The 17,540-nt window shown below is 45.6% G+C and overlaps 1 protein-coding gene across 1 annotated transcript in view; it reads left to right on the top strand.

The window, feature by feature from the left end:
- The window catches only part of Tet1 (tet methylcytosine dioxygenase 1), a 50,065-nt gene that overhangs the window by 5,674 nt on the left and 26,851 nt on the right, over positions 1 to 17,540 (top strand). The window contains exon 3 of the mRNA XM_026785661.1: positions 5,908 to 5,961. Within this exon, the coding sequence (XP_026641462.1) occupies positions 5,908 to 5,961 (54 nt within the window). The remainder of the gene's footprint in view (positions 1 to 5,907; positions 5,962 to 17,540) is intronic.

Here is a 17,540-nt window from a genome sequence, read left to right as displayed (position 1 = left end):
TTCTTTATGTAGGCCTTTCGTGCTATGAACTTGCCTGTCCTGGAACTAGCTCTTGTAGACCAGGCTGGTCTCGAACTCACAGAGATCCGCCTGCCTCTGCCTCCTGAGTGCTGAGATTAAAGGTGTGCGCCACCACCGCTCGGCCCATGAACTTCTTGGTAGTGGGGAAAGTGTCTGGCATTTTTCCAGGGGGAAAGACCTGAAACCAACAAATACTAACAAATACTAAATACAGCTAAATACTTACAGAAGAGATTTATTTATGAAGGGTTCACAGGATAGACAAGGACAGTTTTAATTTCTTAGTCTGGTTAACAAATGAGAATTTTTTTCAAGACAGAGTTTCTCTTTGTAATCATTCTGGCTATCCTGGAATTCACTTTGTAGACCAGTCTGGCCTCAAACTCACAGAGATCTGTCTGTCTCTGCCTCTCCAGTGGTGGGATTAAAGGCACGCACTACCACCACCTGGCCCGTTTTTGTTTTGTTTGTTTCCCAAGTGCTGGGATTAAGGGCCAACACTGGCCTTCAAAAGAAAAAAGTGTGCCCATGGGGAAGGAACAGACAGACAGACAGACAGACACTGAACTTGAACCCGGCAAAGGTTCCATTTAGATATTGGGTACCATACAGATATTGGTTAAATTCTGTGATCACAGTATGGAACTGTACGTATATAGTAACATTGGTATCTTTGTTTGATCTTTTTGTATTCATTATTTTCTTCATTTGGAAAAGGGTCTCACTGTATCCTTGCCTGACAGGCAGCTTGCTTCCATCTTCTGGGATGACGGGTGTGTCCTGTCCAGCCAGGCAACATTGGTGTCTTGAAACGGGTTAGTTTGTGCATTGAGTGTTGGGTCTTTCCAGTGTTGCCTTAACTCTTGACACACAAGCTGTCCTGCCAGACGTTCTGCCTCCAGCTATTGAAGTAATGTGGGGGCTCCAAGAGGCCAGATGACTTGCCTGAGGCTGTAATTGATGTGGAATCAGGATGTGGTGTGGGAGGTCTGTTCAGCTCTTTGAGCCTGCAGATAAGCAGAATTTGAGGGCTGGAGGGGCAGAACCCAGCCACAGCCTGGTTGGGGGGAAGGAGATGTGTTGGAATCCTAAATTCCTTTTCAGATATGTCTTTCTCGCTATTCCTTAGAATTGGCTGTCCAGCAAGTCCAAGGGATCCTCGTAATGTCTGCCACCCCAGTGCCAAGATTACAGCCACCTGCTTTCTTTAAAAATCCTATATGGGGTGGGGCGGTGCTCAGGGTTCACTCTGGAGCCTTCAGCAGACTAAATGGACATTCTTCATCACCAGACCTCAGCAGTTTGCCCCCCCCCCCCTTTTTTTTGACAGGGTTTCTCAGTGTTGAAGCCTTGGCTGTCATGGAACTTGCTGTTGACCAGGCTAGCCTCTAACTTGCAGAGATTCACCTGCCTCTGCTTCCCGAGTGCTGGAGTTAAAAGACATGTGCCACCACACCCAGCACCTCAACAGGTTTTTTATTTGTCTTTTATGAACGATGGTGTTTAGCCCACATGCATGTCTAGGTGAGGGTGTGAGATCTCCTAGAACAGGAGTTACAGACAGTTGTGAGTTACCATGCAACTGGGAATTGATCTAGGGTCCCGGAAGAGCAGCCAGCGTTCTTAACCACTGAGCCATCTCTCCAGTCCCGCCTTTTAATTTCTCATTACATTGCTCACTTGTAGTTGGTTTTATACATTTTGGACAGTCATAATTCTCCAATGACATAATTACACTGGCTGCGAGTCAGGAGAACTCAATTTAATAATGGCACCAGTGGAGTGTATATGACTGTATTGTCCCCGATGGGATCAGGATGGGATCAGAAGTGCTGGGAGTTCTCCTTGACCCCTGCTGCCAGACCCCAGTGCTCTACCAATTATCTTTCAAGGTGACCTGTGGCAAAATAGCCCTGGGTTTCTAGCTGGGGTTAACCCTTTAGCTCCTGACACCTGCAAGCTATCCCTAAAGGGATAATGCAAAATGCTAAACATCACCCTTTTGGATATCCAGAAATGGAGCGAGGAGTAAGCATGTCAAAGGCCTTTTTTCAAAACTGAAACCGTTCAGCTGAGTAGCCCTGACTGACAACTAGCCTTAGGTTCATGAGTGTTTTTATTTTATTTCAATATATATTAGTGTGTGTGTGTGTGTGTTGACCACTGTGTTTGGGTGCCTGGAGGCCAGAAATGGAGGGGAGGCCAGATCCCCTTTACTGGAGCTGAGTAACAGATTGAGAGCAGTCTAGATACAGCGAACCAAGAGCAACAAGCCTTCGCTCCAGGCGCTATTTTATTTGAGGGCTTGGACCATATAGCATTTCTAGACCTGGGGTAAGAGTGGCAAGCTAGTTTCAGTGTCCTGTGATTGAGTTTGGGGCCTGCGGGGGCTGTGTGAAGCCATAAAAGGAGGCTGGGGAAAGCGGCTAGACTGTAGAAAGGACTGCCAAGGTTTTCCTAGAACCACAGTAAGCGGACAAGCAATTCCATTGACAAACTGAACTGTAGTTCTGGTCTATTGCTTTGTGTGTGTGTGTGCGCGCGCGCGTGTGTGCACACGTGGACATGCTCACAATGCTTATGGAGGTCAGAACAACTTGTGGACGTGGTGCAGGTGGATCCTAGGTGCTGGGTAACTCAGGTCCAGGGGCTTGGTGCTAGGTGACCCTCCACACCGAGCCATCTCAGTGACCCAAGCCTGACTTCCCTGGGAACAGCAAGTTTGATTGATAAAGATTCTAGGTTTTCCTCTTTCTTCTGGAGAGCAGCCTTGCGCTCCCGCTCCCAACTCCCTTCTTCACCTTCCTAGTGCTGGAATCACAAGGGTGTACCACCGCACCTGGCTTCTACCTACAGATTCTACAGGAGCCACTTGATTTGGGGGTGCCTCTCTGAAATCTTTGTATGTGAATGTGCCATGGGATTCATGTGGAAGTCAAGATAAATTCGTGCCATCTGGCTTGGCAGCAAGATGGCCATGCAGCCGTCTCCCCATCCTGGAAAGGCTCTCAGTTACATGCACACATGTAACTGCATGTGTGCATGCCTGCCTCTGTGTGTACAGGTGAGCGCAGAGTTGGAGTTAGATCGGAAGTCACCTGGCATGGGTACTGGGAACTGAACCCATACCCTGTAAAGAACATGCACTCCCTAAACACGTCTCTTTCCCCTGAACCTTTACTGAACCTTTGAATACCTTTATTGATTGCTGATTTAACCTATTAAACTCCCAGCTCTGAACTGAGCTGCACATCTTCAAGGGGCTGGCACTGGAACAGACTGCTATGGTGATGGACAACCTGCACCCTCATCCTGCCCCAGTGGTACTGGGAGTGGACTTTCTGTAGCCCTGGGCACTTGCACGAACTATTTATTTGCTCAGATGAACTTTGCCTTCATTAACTAATTTTTCAGAACAGGTACTAGGATAGCTTTCTTTGAGGTTTTGGTTTTTTGAGACAGGGTTTCTCTGTAGCTTTGTAGCCTGTCCTGGAACCAGCTCTGTAAACCAGGCTGGCCTCGAACTCACAGAGATCTGTCTGACTCTGTCTCTCCAGTGCTGGAATTAAAGGCACGCACCACCACCACCTGGCCCATTTTTTTTTTTTGTTTTGTTTTTTGAGGCAATCTTGTTATATAAAGCTGTGGCTGGCCTGGTATTTGCTACCTCCCAGGCTAAACCTTGGAATTCAGTGTAGTGCTTCCACCTCAGTTTCCCCTGGGTGCTTCAATTGCAGACTTGTAAATGTGATTTTTAGTTGAGGGTTTAAAAGTGCCTGCCTCAGCCTCCAGAACGGTAGAGGCATTCAAAAGTGTTGTCACCTTGTCTAGCTCCTTTTTCTCCCCATCTGAGAATTAAAAACTTTTTGGGTGGCTGGGCATTTTGGGGAATGGTGTAGAGTGGGAAATCTGGGAACGGGAGTATCTAGCTCATTAGAACATTTCCATAGCACGCATGAGTCCCTGGGTTCAAGCCACAGTACTAATAAATAACTAAATAAATGGGAAATCAATGCATGCCGTACGGGGAAAGTGTGCTTTCGTGGCAACCTCCAAGCCTCGGGAGGGAGGGTGACGGAACGCAGGCCTTCCGGCCCGCACTCAATTCCGAGTTTCTGGTTGTGGGAATCTGTTCCGAATCCAACTGCAAGTGGAAAACCCATTTTTGGCCTCGCAAGCAGGAAAGCCGTCCTGCCAATCCTGCAAATGTACTGCAGAAACTTTGGCCCCAGGAGGCAGGAGCGTGGGCTTGCTTCCCAAGATCTGTGCAGCTGTCAAGGTGGCTGGGATGGGACTGGGATCTGTCACTGCAGCTTTTTGGCAATGACCTTGGGACCAGCCCAGCTTGACACAGCCACTCTGGTCCTCTGCCACTGGAGTCTTTGCGGCTGTTTGCAGAAGTGCAAGGGAGCTAGCTGGAGAGAGGCTGCTCTTCTTGGTCCTGCCTTTTCTGGTGTCTGGCAGGTGTCATGTGGTGCCAGCTTCCGATGGCTACCACCCACTGAGCATGGGTGAAGTCCAGGTGTGTGTCTGTCGGTTGCAGAGGGCTGAGGTGGCATGTTCACCCCTGGGTGGTTTGACTATTGAAAGGTGGTGTGCAGGCAGGCTCGGTTGCATGCGTGGGTGGAGAGGAGCCAGAAGCACCCCTTTCCCCCAAAGCTTCGGGTTGGAGTCTGCCGCGGATTTTTCTTGGCACTGAAGGTCACCAGTTTACACTCAGCCTCTAGGCACTCTAGTCACCGAGAGTGGCAAGTGTATTTTGAAAAAACGCCACCCTCCTCTCCTATCCATCCCGTCCTGTTTCTCTTCTTAGTGCCTGATTGCTATTTATTTATTTTTTTAGTCCGACTTTATCGTTGGGCATTTATTGACAGAAATCAAATCTGGGCCAAGCGCCGGCTCCACCGAGGTGTGGTTCCCAGGAATGAGACAGGCAGCCCCACTACAGCTGAGCCTGTGCTGTCCTCACGTAACCTCCCTTCCTTCAATATCGCCAATATTTAGTCTTGCCTTATAAAGTCAAAATGCACAATACCTTCCCGGATTGCTGTGAGCTCCGATGCCCCCTTAGGCTCAGGGCTATCTCCTGCCGGGTGGTACAGAGCAGCGCGCCCCTCCCTGCGCCAACCTGCCCTGGTGCCACCCAGAGGTTCCTGCTCAGGGAGACTCCGCCATCGATCCGATGGTGGCGACCTGGGGGATTTGTGAACATTGTCTCTTGCAGAAGCCTCCTGTGATTTCGGTGGCGGCGACCAGATCCTCTGTAGAGAACTCCATGTCGCAGCTTGTGGCTGCCTGTGTCCTGTGGTGAGAGCCCAGCCTCACAGAGATCCTTTGTCTGGGATAGTGCTAGGCTGCGAAGATCACTTTGGAGTCTCTAAGCTCTGCCTTGCCATTGGCTGCACTCTTTGTGGGGCTGTTTTTGCAAAAGGCATGCCCAGCACGTCTACAGTGCTGGCAGGCCAGGGCTGCCTTTAAACACCATGATAATGATACCAAAAGCAGTTTGCAGAACTGCTCTCTGTGGAGGCTTCCTCTGCAGAAGCAGGCAAGATGGCTACCTCGTGGGCTTCGCCGTGAAGAATGCAGAGTCTAATTAAGAAAGACTTTTAGGGGGAAAGGGGGCATTTCCCTCCATCTTTATTTATGCAAGGTTGTTGATTGTTTTTCTTTCCATTGACTTTTAAAGTACATTTTTACATGGGCTCTTCAGGAACTGACTGACAAATATGTTGGTGGTATTAAAAATTAAGATATAAGTAGTTTTAACAGAAGCAACAAAATTTTTTTGTGGGGAAGGGTGGGAACTGATATATATTATATATAATATATATATATCATTTTAATGGAGGCTCATATTTCAATTTTACTTTTTTTAAATTTTAGGTTACAAAAGAGAACAAGAGGCCCCAGAGGGAAAAGAAGCCCAAAGTTTTAAAGGTAATCAGCTGTTGATTAAATGATAATATCTTTTTCCATTTCATTAGTGTTTTCCTGTCACCTGAGGGTGAATTTGCAGTACAGTGGATGCATGGATTTTCACTCAAGTCTCTCCTCCCTTCCCCCTTATGTCCACATTAGCTTCCTTTATTTTCAGCTTTCTAACACGTCTTACATGAAGGAAGTTTATATGCAAAGTGTTGAGTAATTCCTTCTCTAGCTCTCTGTGTGCCACCTGCATCTGTCATTGCACCCAGTGGACTTTAGCTCCATGGTAGAGAAGTTGACAGCTATGATTCATATTGTGACATTTTTTTTAAACATGCAGAAAATACGATGGTAAAATCTGATAATTTTTTTCCTCAGAGTGGGGGAAGGGAAATGTCCTTAGGTTTTAGCTGAACTTCAGCTAAACTCTAAATGCTTAATATGAAGTGTTCAGTATGTCATCCTTAGTTTGAGCTGTCATAGATTGGAAGGAATCAGTTGTATAGATTGCATGTTGGTGCAGATTGCATGCTGAGAGTTCAGCTGTAACCTGATTTGGACGTTAGCTCAGAATCTGCAGCAGCTTTGTTATTATGGTATTTGGAAGAGTTAATTTAAAGGCCTATGGTCCCACTAAAAGTTCAAGGCTAGGTAAGCCTTAGCCTAGCAAATTGCTTCAGGTTTAAGCTTTCTTTACAATACAGCAATACCATTAGTGCTAGCAATCCTTTTAAATGTAGAGAAAATATTAAGCAGTAAGACCGTTGATCTTTAGAATTGTATGTTTAATGTAAAGGGACTTAAGTAATCATAGCTTTGTGTCTGCAAAGTTTTAGGGCTCCAGCATGCTGAACTGAGGCAGATTCTGATCTCACTGGCTGCCCTGTTGTGTCAACTAGAAATGCTGGCACTGAGAGCCAGTCATTGCCTTGCTCTCTGGTTTCTTTGACCACCTTGAGGTTTCTGTTTCCTGTGTGCACACAGAAAGGACATGAACATCAGTCATTAAGACGTGCTTACTACAAAATGACCACAGAGTCAGCAAACTAACCAGTAGGATTTGTGAAGAGTGAGCTCATGGCACGAGGCCCGGATATAGCAAGTAGGGAATGTTTGTAGGTACATTAAACCATCTTCTTATGATCTGACTACCCACAACTTATTAGGCTTACCTCCCAGCTCTAGACCAGACTATCGCTGATTTTAAATCCCTCTGTTGAATGATATGGGGTTGTGTGGTTGGTGCACCTGTATTCCTAGCCCTTTGGAGGTGAAAAGAGAAGGGCCAGCCTCACCTGGCTAGTGAGTTTGAGGCTAGCCTGGATTACTTGATTGTTCTTTGTTTTCAATACAGAGGGTTTCCCTACCTTTCCTGGAACTTTAGCCCAGGCTGGCCTCGAACTCAGATCCGCCCGCCTCTGTCTCCTGACAGACCTTTTTCTAAAAACCACAAAGAAGCAAGTTTCGTGTTGGTGTACATGAATGACTCATAAATGGTGGGTGTGTGTGCACAAGGAGCACAGCACGTGCAGAGCTCATTCTGGCCCCTGAGTTCCATCCTTGGGGTGTGCCATTTAACTCTATGTTTTGTTATTCTGTGCATGTCTGCCACCTGTAACCTGTCAGAAGTATATGAAGCCTGTCTGTGAATGGCCCAATTCCTTCTGGCTCAGGGAGGACGGAATTCTTGCTTCCTAGTCATCAGCTGGTGTCTGAATAATAGAGGATTACCATAAATACTTTTTTTTTTTTTTTTAAAGTCTCGAATGAAAATCTTTGGGGTTGTGGGAACTTGTCTCAGACCAGGTTGGCTTCAGATCTGTCTGCTCCTGCCTCCCCAGTGCTGGGACTGAAGGTGTGCACTGTCAGCACCTGGCTAAAAATGTTACTTTGAAATTTTTGTATTTCTGTTTTTGTTCTGTGCAAATGAGTGAAGGTAACTATGGAATCCAGAAGAGGGCATCAGATCTCCAAGCACCGAGTGACAGGTGGTTCTGAGTCACTTGGCATGGGTGTAACTAAGTGCCCTGAATTGCTGAACTATTGCTTCAGTACTCTTATTCAGTACTCTTACTATTTTTTACTGTTGTTTTTGTACTTTTCCCATATATATAATTTTTTTTCTTTAAGCTAGACTCTCAGGTAGCACAGGTGGCATGGAAGTTGCTGTGTTGTTGCCCACACTCACCTCAAACCCCAGATCTCGTCTCAGAATTCTGAATGCTAGAATTTCCAACATGGGCCAATATTTCTGGCTAACCTGAATGTGCTTAATGTTGGGGTTTAAAAGTTTTTTTTTTCCTTTAGATTTTCTTTTCTTTTTTTTTCTTTTTTTTTTTTTTTTTTTTTTTTGAGACAGGGTTTCTCTGTGGTTTTGGAGCCTGTCCTGGAACTAGCTCTTGTAGACCAGGCTGGTCTCAAACTCACAGAGCTCCGTCTGCCTCTGCCTCCCAAGTGCTGGGATTAAAGGCGTGCGCCACCACTGCCCGGTTCCTTTGGATTTTCTGTTCTTTATGGAGAACTTTCTCAGCCCTAGTGGCCTGTGGCCAGTGGCATATGTAGACCAGGATCTTCCTGCCTCTGCTTCCTGAGTGATGGGACTTCTTATTTTATTTTAAAAATGTCTTGTACAGTGATTTTGATCTTATTCAAAACATGTCCTGTCATGTGTATATGTATGCACATAGATGGAAATAAAATCTATTTGTTGCATCTATAGAAAACAGCCTCAACTCATGTGTTCTTTGGCATGAGATGCAGGATTTAGGGGTAGTGTATCTAAGGTTCTATTTGAGTGACCCCTATTCAGGGGCTCAGTGATGGGACTCTGCAGATGGGATTGGCCACCTCTCAGGTGGCATTATGCCAAAGACCTGTTTCCCTGGGCTTCACTCTAAGCCCTTAGTCCTTCATATGGCCAGGTCACCCACCATAATGGATGGGGCAAATGGCTGATTTTCTGATCTTTTTTTTCCATATATTTTTTTTATATTTTTATTTTTCTCTTGAGACAAGGCCTCACTACGTAGATTGGATTTCCTGACTCTGCCTCCCGAGTGCTGGGATTAAAGGTCTGCGCCACCAATGCCTTGTTATAACTTTTTTTGCTTTTGGACCAAAACGAGGATTATGGAAGTAGTGAGTTTGGCGGAAGTCAAGCCTATGCTAGTGTTCTCACCTGTAAGTCTAAAGCCGTCTCAAACCAAGTGGGTCCTCTCTTCCTTCGTCACCAGGGGATATTTTCCTAGTATCTGGTTATAAAATATTATTGAAGTACTCCCATTATTTGAAATGTCCATTGATATTAAAACCAGGAAACTGTCTTCAGAGCAGCTTCTAAAGTGATCTTGTATCAACCTTCCTTGATGATGCTGATAAAGGAGAGACTCTAGGGGTCTGGGATGGAGAGGACATTGGGCCTGTGTCACAATAGCATGTAACATGTATCTATGCGTGCATGAAAGCATGGTCTCATGGCACAATTTTCAGAATATTGCCTCATTTGAATGTTCCATAAAGGTTTCTTTCTGAATAATGAGTATATACAAAAGAATGGGACCATAATGGTGTGTTTGTAGTGTATACACACACACACACACACACACACACACACACACACACACACACACAGTCCAATGTTTTTCCTGCTACATCTTGGAGATAAAAGCCTAACAAGGAAGGGCAAGCCAGAAGCTTAAGCAAGTGAGTTATAAGTTGTGCTCAGTATTTGGAAGTAAGGCTTGGTGCTTTTTAGGTTTTTGTTTCATAGTATTCTGACACAGGATGCGGGTGGCTACCAGAACATTTAGTTGTAACTGTGAGACACTATTTCCTTCACTTGTTGATTGTTACCATGTATTCTAGGGATATTACATAGACTTGGTGCCTTTTCATTTTGAAACACTTTATAATTTTGATACCTTTTTATCTACTATAAATTAGAATGGAATAGTGAAGGATTTCTCATAAGTACAATTGTTTGGTGGTTTTTTGTTTTTTTTTCATTTTTCCAGATAGGGGTTCTTTTGTGTAACCTTGGCTGTCTTAGAACTAACTCTGTAGACCATAAAGGCCTTGAGCTTCACAAAGATCCGCCTGTCTCTGCCACCTAAGTGCTGGGATTAAAGGTGTGTGCCACCATCGTGAGGCTCTTTTTTTAATTTAAATTTTCTGTTTGTTTTGCTTGCATGTATGTCTGGTGATCCTCTGTTACTAGAGTTACAGTCAGTTGTAAATTCCCATAGGTGCTGGAATTGAACCCAGTGCTCATAAGCATTGAGCCATCTCTACAGCCCAATGTTAAACCAGACAGGGTCTCTTTGTAATGGTCCTAGCTGTCCTTGGACTAGCTCTCACAGACCAGGCTAATCTGGAACTCTCAGATTCACCTGCCTCTGGAGTTCTGGGATCAAAGGTGTGTGCCACCACTGCCTGGCTTATTATTTATATAAGGTGGCAGAGTAAAGGGGGTGTTGGGAAAAGGGGGGTTTGGAGGTGCAGGATGAGGGATGACACTGTCCTTTAATCCCTGCATTCAGTGGGTAGAAACAGGCAGATCACTGAGTGAGGCCAACCTGGTCTATCGAGTTAGTTCCAGGACAGCCAGGGCTGTTAAACAGAATCCTGCAGTAACAATTAGCCAGCCTGCTCTACATAGTTGAGACCTTAGTGACCTTAGAGTTGCCTAGGGATGTAATTCAGTCTCAAGTATGCTTATTGCATTCCCAGCCTCACAACCTGCAATACTAGCACTTACATCCACCACTCAGAAGGTGGAGGCAGAAGGCAGAAACAGCAGGTTCCAGGTCTAGGCTGGTCTGGATTACATGAGACCCCGTGACACACACACACACACACACACACACACACACACACACACGGCAAGGCAAGGCCAGAATACTTTCAACACAGAAAGGGTGTGTGTGTGTGTGTGTGTGTGTGTGTGTGTGTGTGTGTGTGTGTGTGTGTGTGAGAGAGAGAGAGAGAGAGACAGAGACAGAGACAGAGAGAAAGAGAGAGTTCAGTGTGGTCAGCCTGGCACAGACAAAGCCTTTGCTATGCAGGAAGATTCATTCACAGGTACATACGGGGCTTCTGGTTTTCATACCTAGAACTGCAGCAAACCATTTTGCCTAGAAATGAGCAGACCAATTTCAGGGCTCAATTCTCACCCAGGCAGCCCACGTGTAAACCATTTGTTCATCGCTGCAATGTGAGCGTTTCTAACCTGATGATGCAGGTCCAACTGTGTTGGCTTGCACCTGTGCCCCAGCATTGGCGAGGCTAAGAACAAATGATTGCCTTGAGGTGGAGACCAGCCTGGCAACCTGAGAGTATGGCTAGCCAGGCTCAAAACCACTCTGTGTCTATCCTGTGATTTCTAGGAATCTTGCAGATTTGGAGTAGATACAAGGCAAGTGGGGTAAATGAGCTGCAGGAAATCTTCATTCAGACCCTTCCAAAACAACAAAAGAGCTGTCATTTCTTTCTGGTCCACAAAAAAACGTGTGTGTGTGTGTGTGTGTGTGTGTGTGTGTGTGTGTGTAGCCCAGAAGTCAGTTCAGTGCCTTATTCTTCCCCAATCCCCCCCTCCACTTTTCGTGGCATTGAACCTGGAGCTCCCAGATTGGCTAGGCTGGCCAGCCAGTGAGCTCGAAGAGTCAGGCTGTCTCCAAGCCACATGTCTCCTGGAGCTATTGTTTCAGACATGCTTGCACAACAAGCACCTTAGGATCTCAGCCGGCTCCCACGCTGTGTTTGTTCTGGTAATTCATGATACCTGAGGTCATCTTCCTTAGCATCCCCCACATAGTTATCATAATAATTCAACTGTGAGATATAATTTCATTAAATATTTGTTAAGCACTTACTCTATTGGCTTTAATTCATGTTCAAATTGTAATATCTATAGTATTTAAACTTTTTAAAATTATATTTATTTGTGGGGATTGGCCGTGTGCCACCTTGTAGGTATCAGTTTCTGAAGCATCCGTGTTGTCTCATTATATAGTCCAGCCAATCCTAGTAGCTGAGGCTCCTCTTGCACCCACAATTCTTCTGCCTTGGCCACTTTATTGCTAAGATTAGAAGTGTGCACCGACACACACAGCTTGGAATGCTCTTCAGTGGTGGAATTATTGTTGTCTTTTGTTTTTTCTAGACAGGGCTTCTCTGTAATCCTGGCTGTCCTGGAACTCACTCTGTAGACCAGGCTGCCTCCGCCTCCCTAGGGTTGGGATTAAAGGTGAAAATAATTTCACCACTTAGCTCAGTGAAATTATTTTCATTGTTGTTATCAGGTGATAAAGGACATCCTTGCTACCTGGGACATTCCAGTATTTCTCTCCTCAATCCCAGCAACTCTTGTGCCTGCCCTCTCCTAGACTGAATTTGTGTTCACAGGGATGCTAAGGGTTACTTGAGTCCTCTGTTATGTAGGGCCCAGGGACTAAACATAAGCCGGCTGTTTTAGTACCATCAGCAACCTTGATCCACTAAACCATCGCACTTTGATGTCATGTTATTCCTGCCTGTGGGTAAGGTCTTTCTGAGCTGTAAGGAAATTCAAACAGCCATAACGGGGGGCAGGAGACAAGATACAAGACATAAAAATGGCAAAAACCTTCAGTTTTTAAGAGTAGCTCATGGTATGGTTTTAGCTCAGTGGTAGAATGATATCTAGACACATTCACATTATCTGTTTGGGACAGGAACTCAGAACCAGAACCAGAGATCTGCCTAGGTTTGGAGGCATGTGCCACCATACCTGGCAACATTTATTTTGGAGATGGGGTCAGAGGCCATGCTGGCCTCCATCTGCTCACACCTCTCCTGCTACAGCCTCTAAACCTGGAATTTAGCAGGTGTGAGTCACCCACTCAGCTTGCGGCTCTAGTTAATTTCCAGATGACTGTAAGGCAAACAGTGAAGCTTCAGTTGGGTAAGCACAGTGGCAGCCTAGACATTCTTCCTTTATCTGCCTCTCACAACTGCCCCTTGCTCTCACCTTCCTTATCTGACTCGCAATCCCACCTTGGAAAATGGGATTTCAAACCCCTCAGCCTGACTTCTCCAGGCCTTGGTGGTGGCAGCTCTGAGGGAAAGATTTGCTTCTGGTCAAGATAACAAAGGAAGTATTTCTTCAAGCCTTCCTCAGGCAGATGAAGGAAACAAGCACCTTAGGACCCCTCTGAGAACGGTATTGGTTTGCTAAGGGGTTGCCTGGCTAATTACCACAGTGATAGCACTCCCTGGCAAGGCCTTGGGTACTACAGGAAAAGGAAAGCGTCCTCAGATAATGGCACTCAGTGTAGTTTAATATCTGCAGGGTCTCACTGTTTGGCTCTGGCTCTTCTGGAACTCACTATGTAGGCTGGTGACCTCTGCCTCCAACTGCCGGGAGGGATTAAAGGTGTGCACAAACATACAACTAAATGTCTCAGGCCCACGCCCCCACAGCTGGTAAGAGTTTGTGTCTTTGGTTCTTGGATCTAGAGAAAAGGGTCCTTTTTTCTTTGGTTCCTTTGTATGTCTTCATGAAATTCACTCTGGCCCTGGGGCCTGGAATTTCTGATTCTCCTGTCTCAGCCTCTGGAAGAATGGATCTAAAGTTGGTACTTGAATTTATGACGATCCTGCTTTCCCTCATTCAAGGATTACACACCAGGTTAAAGGAACACTTGGCGTGGTGTGGTTGCGTCTTCTTGTAATTCTAGATATTTTTTTAATATTTATTTATTTGTTTATTATGTATACAGTATTCTTCCTGCAGGCCTCACTACAGATGGTTGTGAGCCACCAAGTGGTTGCTGGGAATTGAACTCAGGACCTTTGGAAGAGCAGGCAATGCCCTTAACCGCTGAGCCATTTCTCCAGCCCTAGATATTTTTTTTTTTTTTTTGAGCCTGTCCTGGAGCTCTGTAGAACAGGTTGGCCTTGAACTCAACAGAGTATGGCAATTTTCAAAAAGATGTATCTGTTTCATACATCTGTATGTATGCATTCAATTTCATGTCATTCCTATTTGAATTTTAATTGTCAAGTTGTAGCTGGATATATTCTTTTTTTCTTGAACATTACATATAGTTAACACCAGGTTGTAAATAATGTGCAGTTTTAACATCATTGTCCCAACAAGGCTTTGTTCAAAGCCCTCCATCAGCACTAATGTCTCTGCTCTTCCCGCAATTATTTAAGTGGACCAGTAAATGAGTAGCGTTTTTGATGTTTCAACATGTTCTCTCTAGCCCACACAGCCTAGGCTGTCCCTCAAACTTGGCAATCATCGTGGCCTTCAACTCCCAGGTAGTGAGATTATAGGTATTAGCCAGGATACCTGATGTACCAGTCAGTGTTCTTGGTTCTGAGGTAGGGTCTCGGGTAGCCTAGGTGGACTTCTTTACCTCGCCTCTTGGTTGCTGACATTATAGGCACGCTCAGTCTTTTTCTTAAGCTCCTCCCACCAGTTGGAAGGATGGGACAGATGGAAAATCAAACAGCTTGAGGTATATGGCAAGACTCAAAAAGAAACCACACGGGACTAGAAAGATGTGGTTAAGAGCACTTCCTGCTGTATTCTCGGTATGCGTAATGTCAGCCGGCTCACAACCACCTTTAATTCCAGTTCGTGGGGAGCCAATGCCATCTGAATTCGGAGGGGAACACAAGTGTTCACCACCACACCTTACATCTGAATCAGGTTTTTAAATTGCATTTTATGCCATTTACCTTCTGGTTTGTGTTTGTGGGGATGGGGGCGGGGTATTGTTAGACTCAGAGCTGCCTGCCTCTGCCTTCAGAGGGCTGAGGATAAAAACATGTGCTGGCATGTCTGGCTGTTGCCTTCAGTCTGTGTGCCACATATGTGGCTTGGTGCCTTTAGGGGTCAAAAGGTGATGTCTCTTGGACTGTAGTTACAGACGGCTTTCTGCCATCTCTCCAGCCCTGGGTGTCATATTTTAAAAAATACTTCTTCTTGACATCTTTCTCATTGAAGTGGGGCCCTGACTGTTTCTGCCATTTACTACGGTACTTTGTTCCTGAGTAGTGTTGTATTGTTAAGTATACTATGTTGTGTTTGTCCATGTCTCTCTGTTGACATTTGAATTGTCTCTTTCCCTACTATGAAGAAACCCATTGTGAAGATTTTTATTCAAGGTTTTCTGTGCAGAGGGACCGAGTGAGTGCTCTCATTTTCCTGGATAAATGGCAGTGGAGTTGCTGAGTCATGGCACTTACGACTTTCCCCCAGCAGCAATGAATGAGTTTCAGTTGCTGGGCAGCCTAAGTGGGACCTGGCAGATTTTGCCTTTGGTCATTCTAAGCACAGCTACAGCATTTTAATTCTTGACCCAGTGTGTGCTTGGATTTCTTGAGGCAGGGTTTTCTGTAACACTCCTGGCCAGATAACAGGCAGACCTCATCAACCTGAGTCTCTTAGCTCTTTTTTGGTTTTTCAAGACAGGGTTTCTCTGTAGCCTGTCCTGGAGCTAGCTCTTGTAGATCAGGCTGGCCTCGAACTCACAGAGATCTGCCTGTCTCTGCCTCCCGAGTGCTGGGATTAAAGGCGTGCGCCACCATCGCCCGGCTTGAGATGAACTCTTGATGTTTGGTTGGCCTGGGAATCTTCATAGACTTGGTGGTCTCTTACTGGAGGCTGCCTTTATCTCTGTCTCCGAAGTGTTCTGGCTACAGGTGCATGCCACCATGCTGGGATTAAGCTAAAGAAAGGACTTCAAATCTGGCACCTCCTTTAGGCCGTGGATCTCTGAGTTCAAGGTCCTGGACAGCCAGAGGGAGGGGATTTCTTTCACCCACAAGCCCTGAGTAACCTTGCTTGCACCAGTCTCCTGCTTCTCCTTTGAGAAAGCCAGGATTAGAGATGAGAGCTGTCACCTGCCTCACAGTTGTGTGTAGACTACCACCTTAAGACTTTCTGTTCTGGAATTTGCTTAGCTGTTTTAAATTTCTGAGGTCTGTTTGTAGCTTATAAATGAGTGATGGGGTTTCGCATGTTTCTCCCTTGAAATCCCTTCCAATAAGGGGACTTTTTTTCTCAGCTTAAAATTTTTCTTTTTGTATTTTATCATTTTTTAAAAATTTTTCTTTATTTTACATTCCAACCACTGTTCTCCCTCCCATCCTTCCTCCTGCCCCCCTCCCCTCCCCATTCTTAAATTTTTCTTAAAGTAAGCTGCCTTGAGTTGCCCTCCTCCTGGTACAGACTCCTGGGGTTGGCTAAGAAGGACAGTTGCATTTGTTTGAGAAAAGGTGTGGCCTATATGGGGTTTCATTGGCCTGAAGTTCACTATGTTGTAGCAGAGCGCTCCTCACCCTCCCCATTGCATTTATACGCCGGAACCACCACACTAGACCTTAGGATTTTTATTTTTTGGAAAGAAACCAGAGAAGGCGGATAATTTGCCTTAAGGGTCTATCATATATCTTCTCTGAAATTAGTTACCCTGCCGTGGTCTGCACTGAAAGTTCCAGCTCTTGAGGTAGGAACAAGATGAGTGATCTTCATCGCTGGTGGACAAGGGGTCTAGAACAAGGCTGGCCTCTGAGAAAGGCACCTGCCTCTGCCTCTCCATTACTAATATTCAAGGTCTGGGACACCATACCTGACTGTGCTGTTAATTTTTGATGGAACTAGGAAATAATCCCAAGGCCTCTGCTCCACCACATTTGTCATTAGATCGCACGGGAGGTGTGGAGGAGAGCACCAGGATGGCGTAGTTTGAGAGAGAGCTAGCCTTCCTCTGCCATAGTGGTGCTCACAGTTGGAGTGTATGTGGTCTTCTCAGCTGGCTCCCTGCTAACTTACTCAGCCTCGAACCTTGCCCAATCATGCTTCTGCATGTGACAGTCTTCTGAGTGTCAGCAATTTGTCACCTAATTGGTAAGGAATAGGATGGACCGCAGGCACACAGTAGTAAAGGTGGTTCAAGGTGACTTTAGAAATTTGCAGATGCACTGGACTTGTTGAACACCTGAAGTGCAGATATCCCTGGATATCTAGTGTGGTTGAGTGTGAGTGTGCGTGTGTGTGTGTGTGTGTGTGTGTGACTTTGTTGTACACACAGAAGAGGGCACCAGATCTCCCAGGACTGGAGTTGTAGGCAGTTGGAAGCTTCCAGGTGTGGATGTTAGGAACCAAACCCAGATCAGCAATGAAATCAGCACTGAGCCAGCCCCTAGTGGTGCATACATGGGTTATTTAATTTTTTTTAAGTGCTTGCTGTTGTGAGATGTGGGTCCTGGAAGAGCGTAAGATGTGAGCAACTATACCAGGGTGATAATCATTTCAGGGCAGGTAATCCAGTGCCTGAGGGTTGAAGAAGAAATGCCAGGCAATCGTTCCCTAGGGTATAGTGCACAAAGCCGTGACTCATTTCTCTCCTTTCATACTGTGTGTGTGTGTGTTAGAAGGCAGGTGAGAGAGAAAGAACTTATGCATATGATGACAGCTCCATCTTCCAACAGATTTTGACAAATTGTTCATGCCTGTGATGGGGTTACAGGGAAAATTCACTATGCTGTGCACTTCAGCTTTGCATCACAAATGCCCCAAATCCTTTTTTTTTTTTTTT

This window comes from Microtus ochrogaster, linkage group LG2 (assembly GCF_000317375.1).
Source record: "Microtus ochrogaster isolate Prairie Vole_2 linkage group LG2, MicOch1.0, whole genome shotgun sequence".
NCBI classification, from domain to species: domain Eukaryota; kingdom Metazoa; phylum Chordata; class Mammalia; order Rodentia; family Cricetidae; genus Microtus; species Microtus ochrogaster.
The sequence above is the reverse complement of the archived record's forward strand: the minus strand, read 5'-3'. Positions and strand labels throughout refer to the sequence as shown.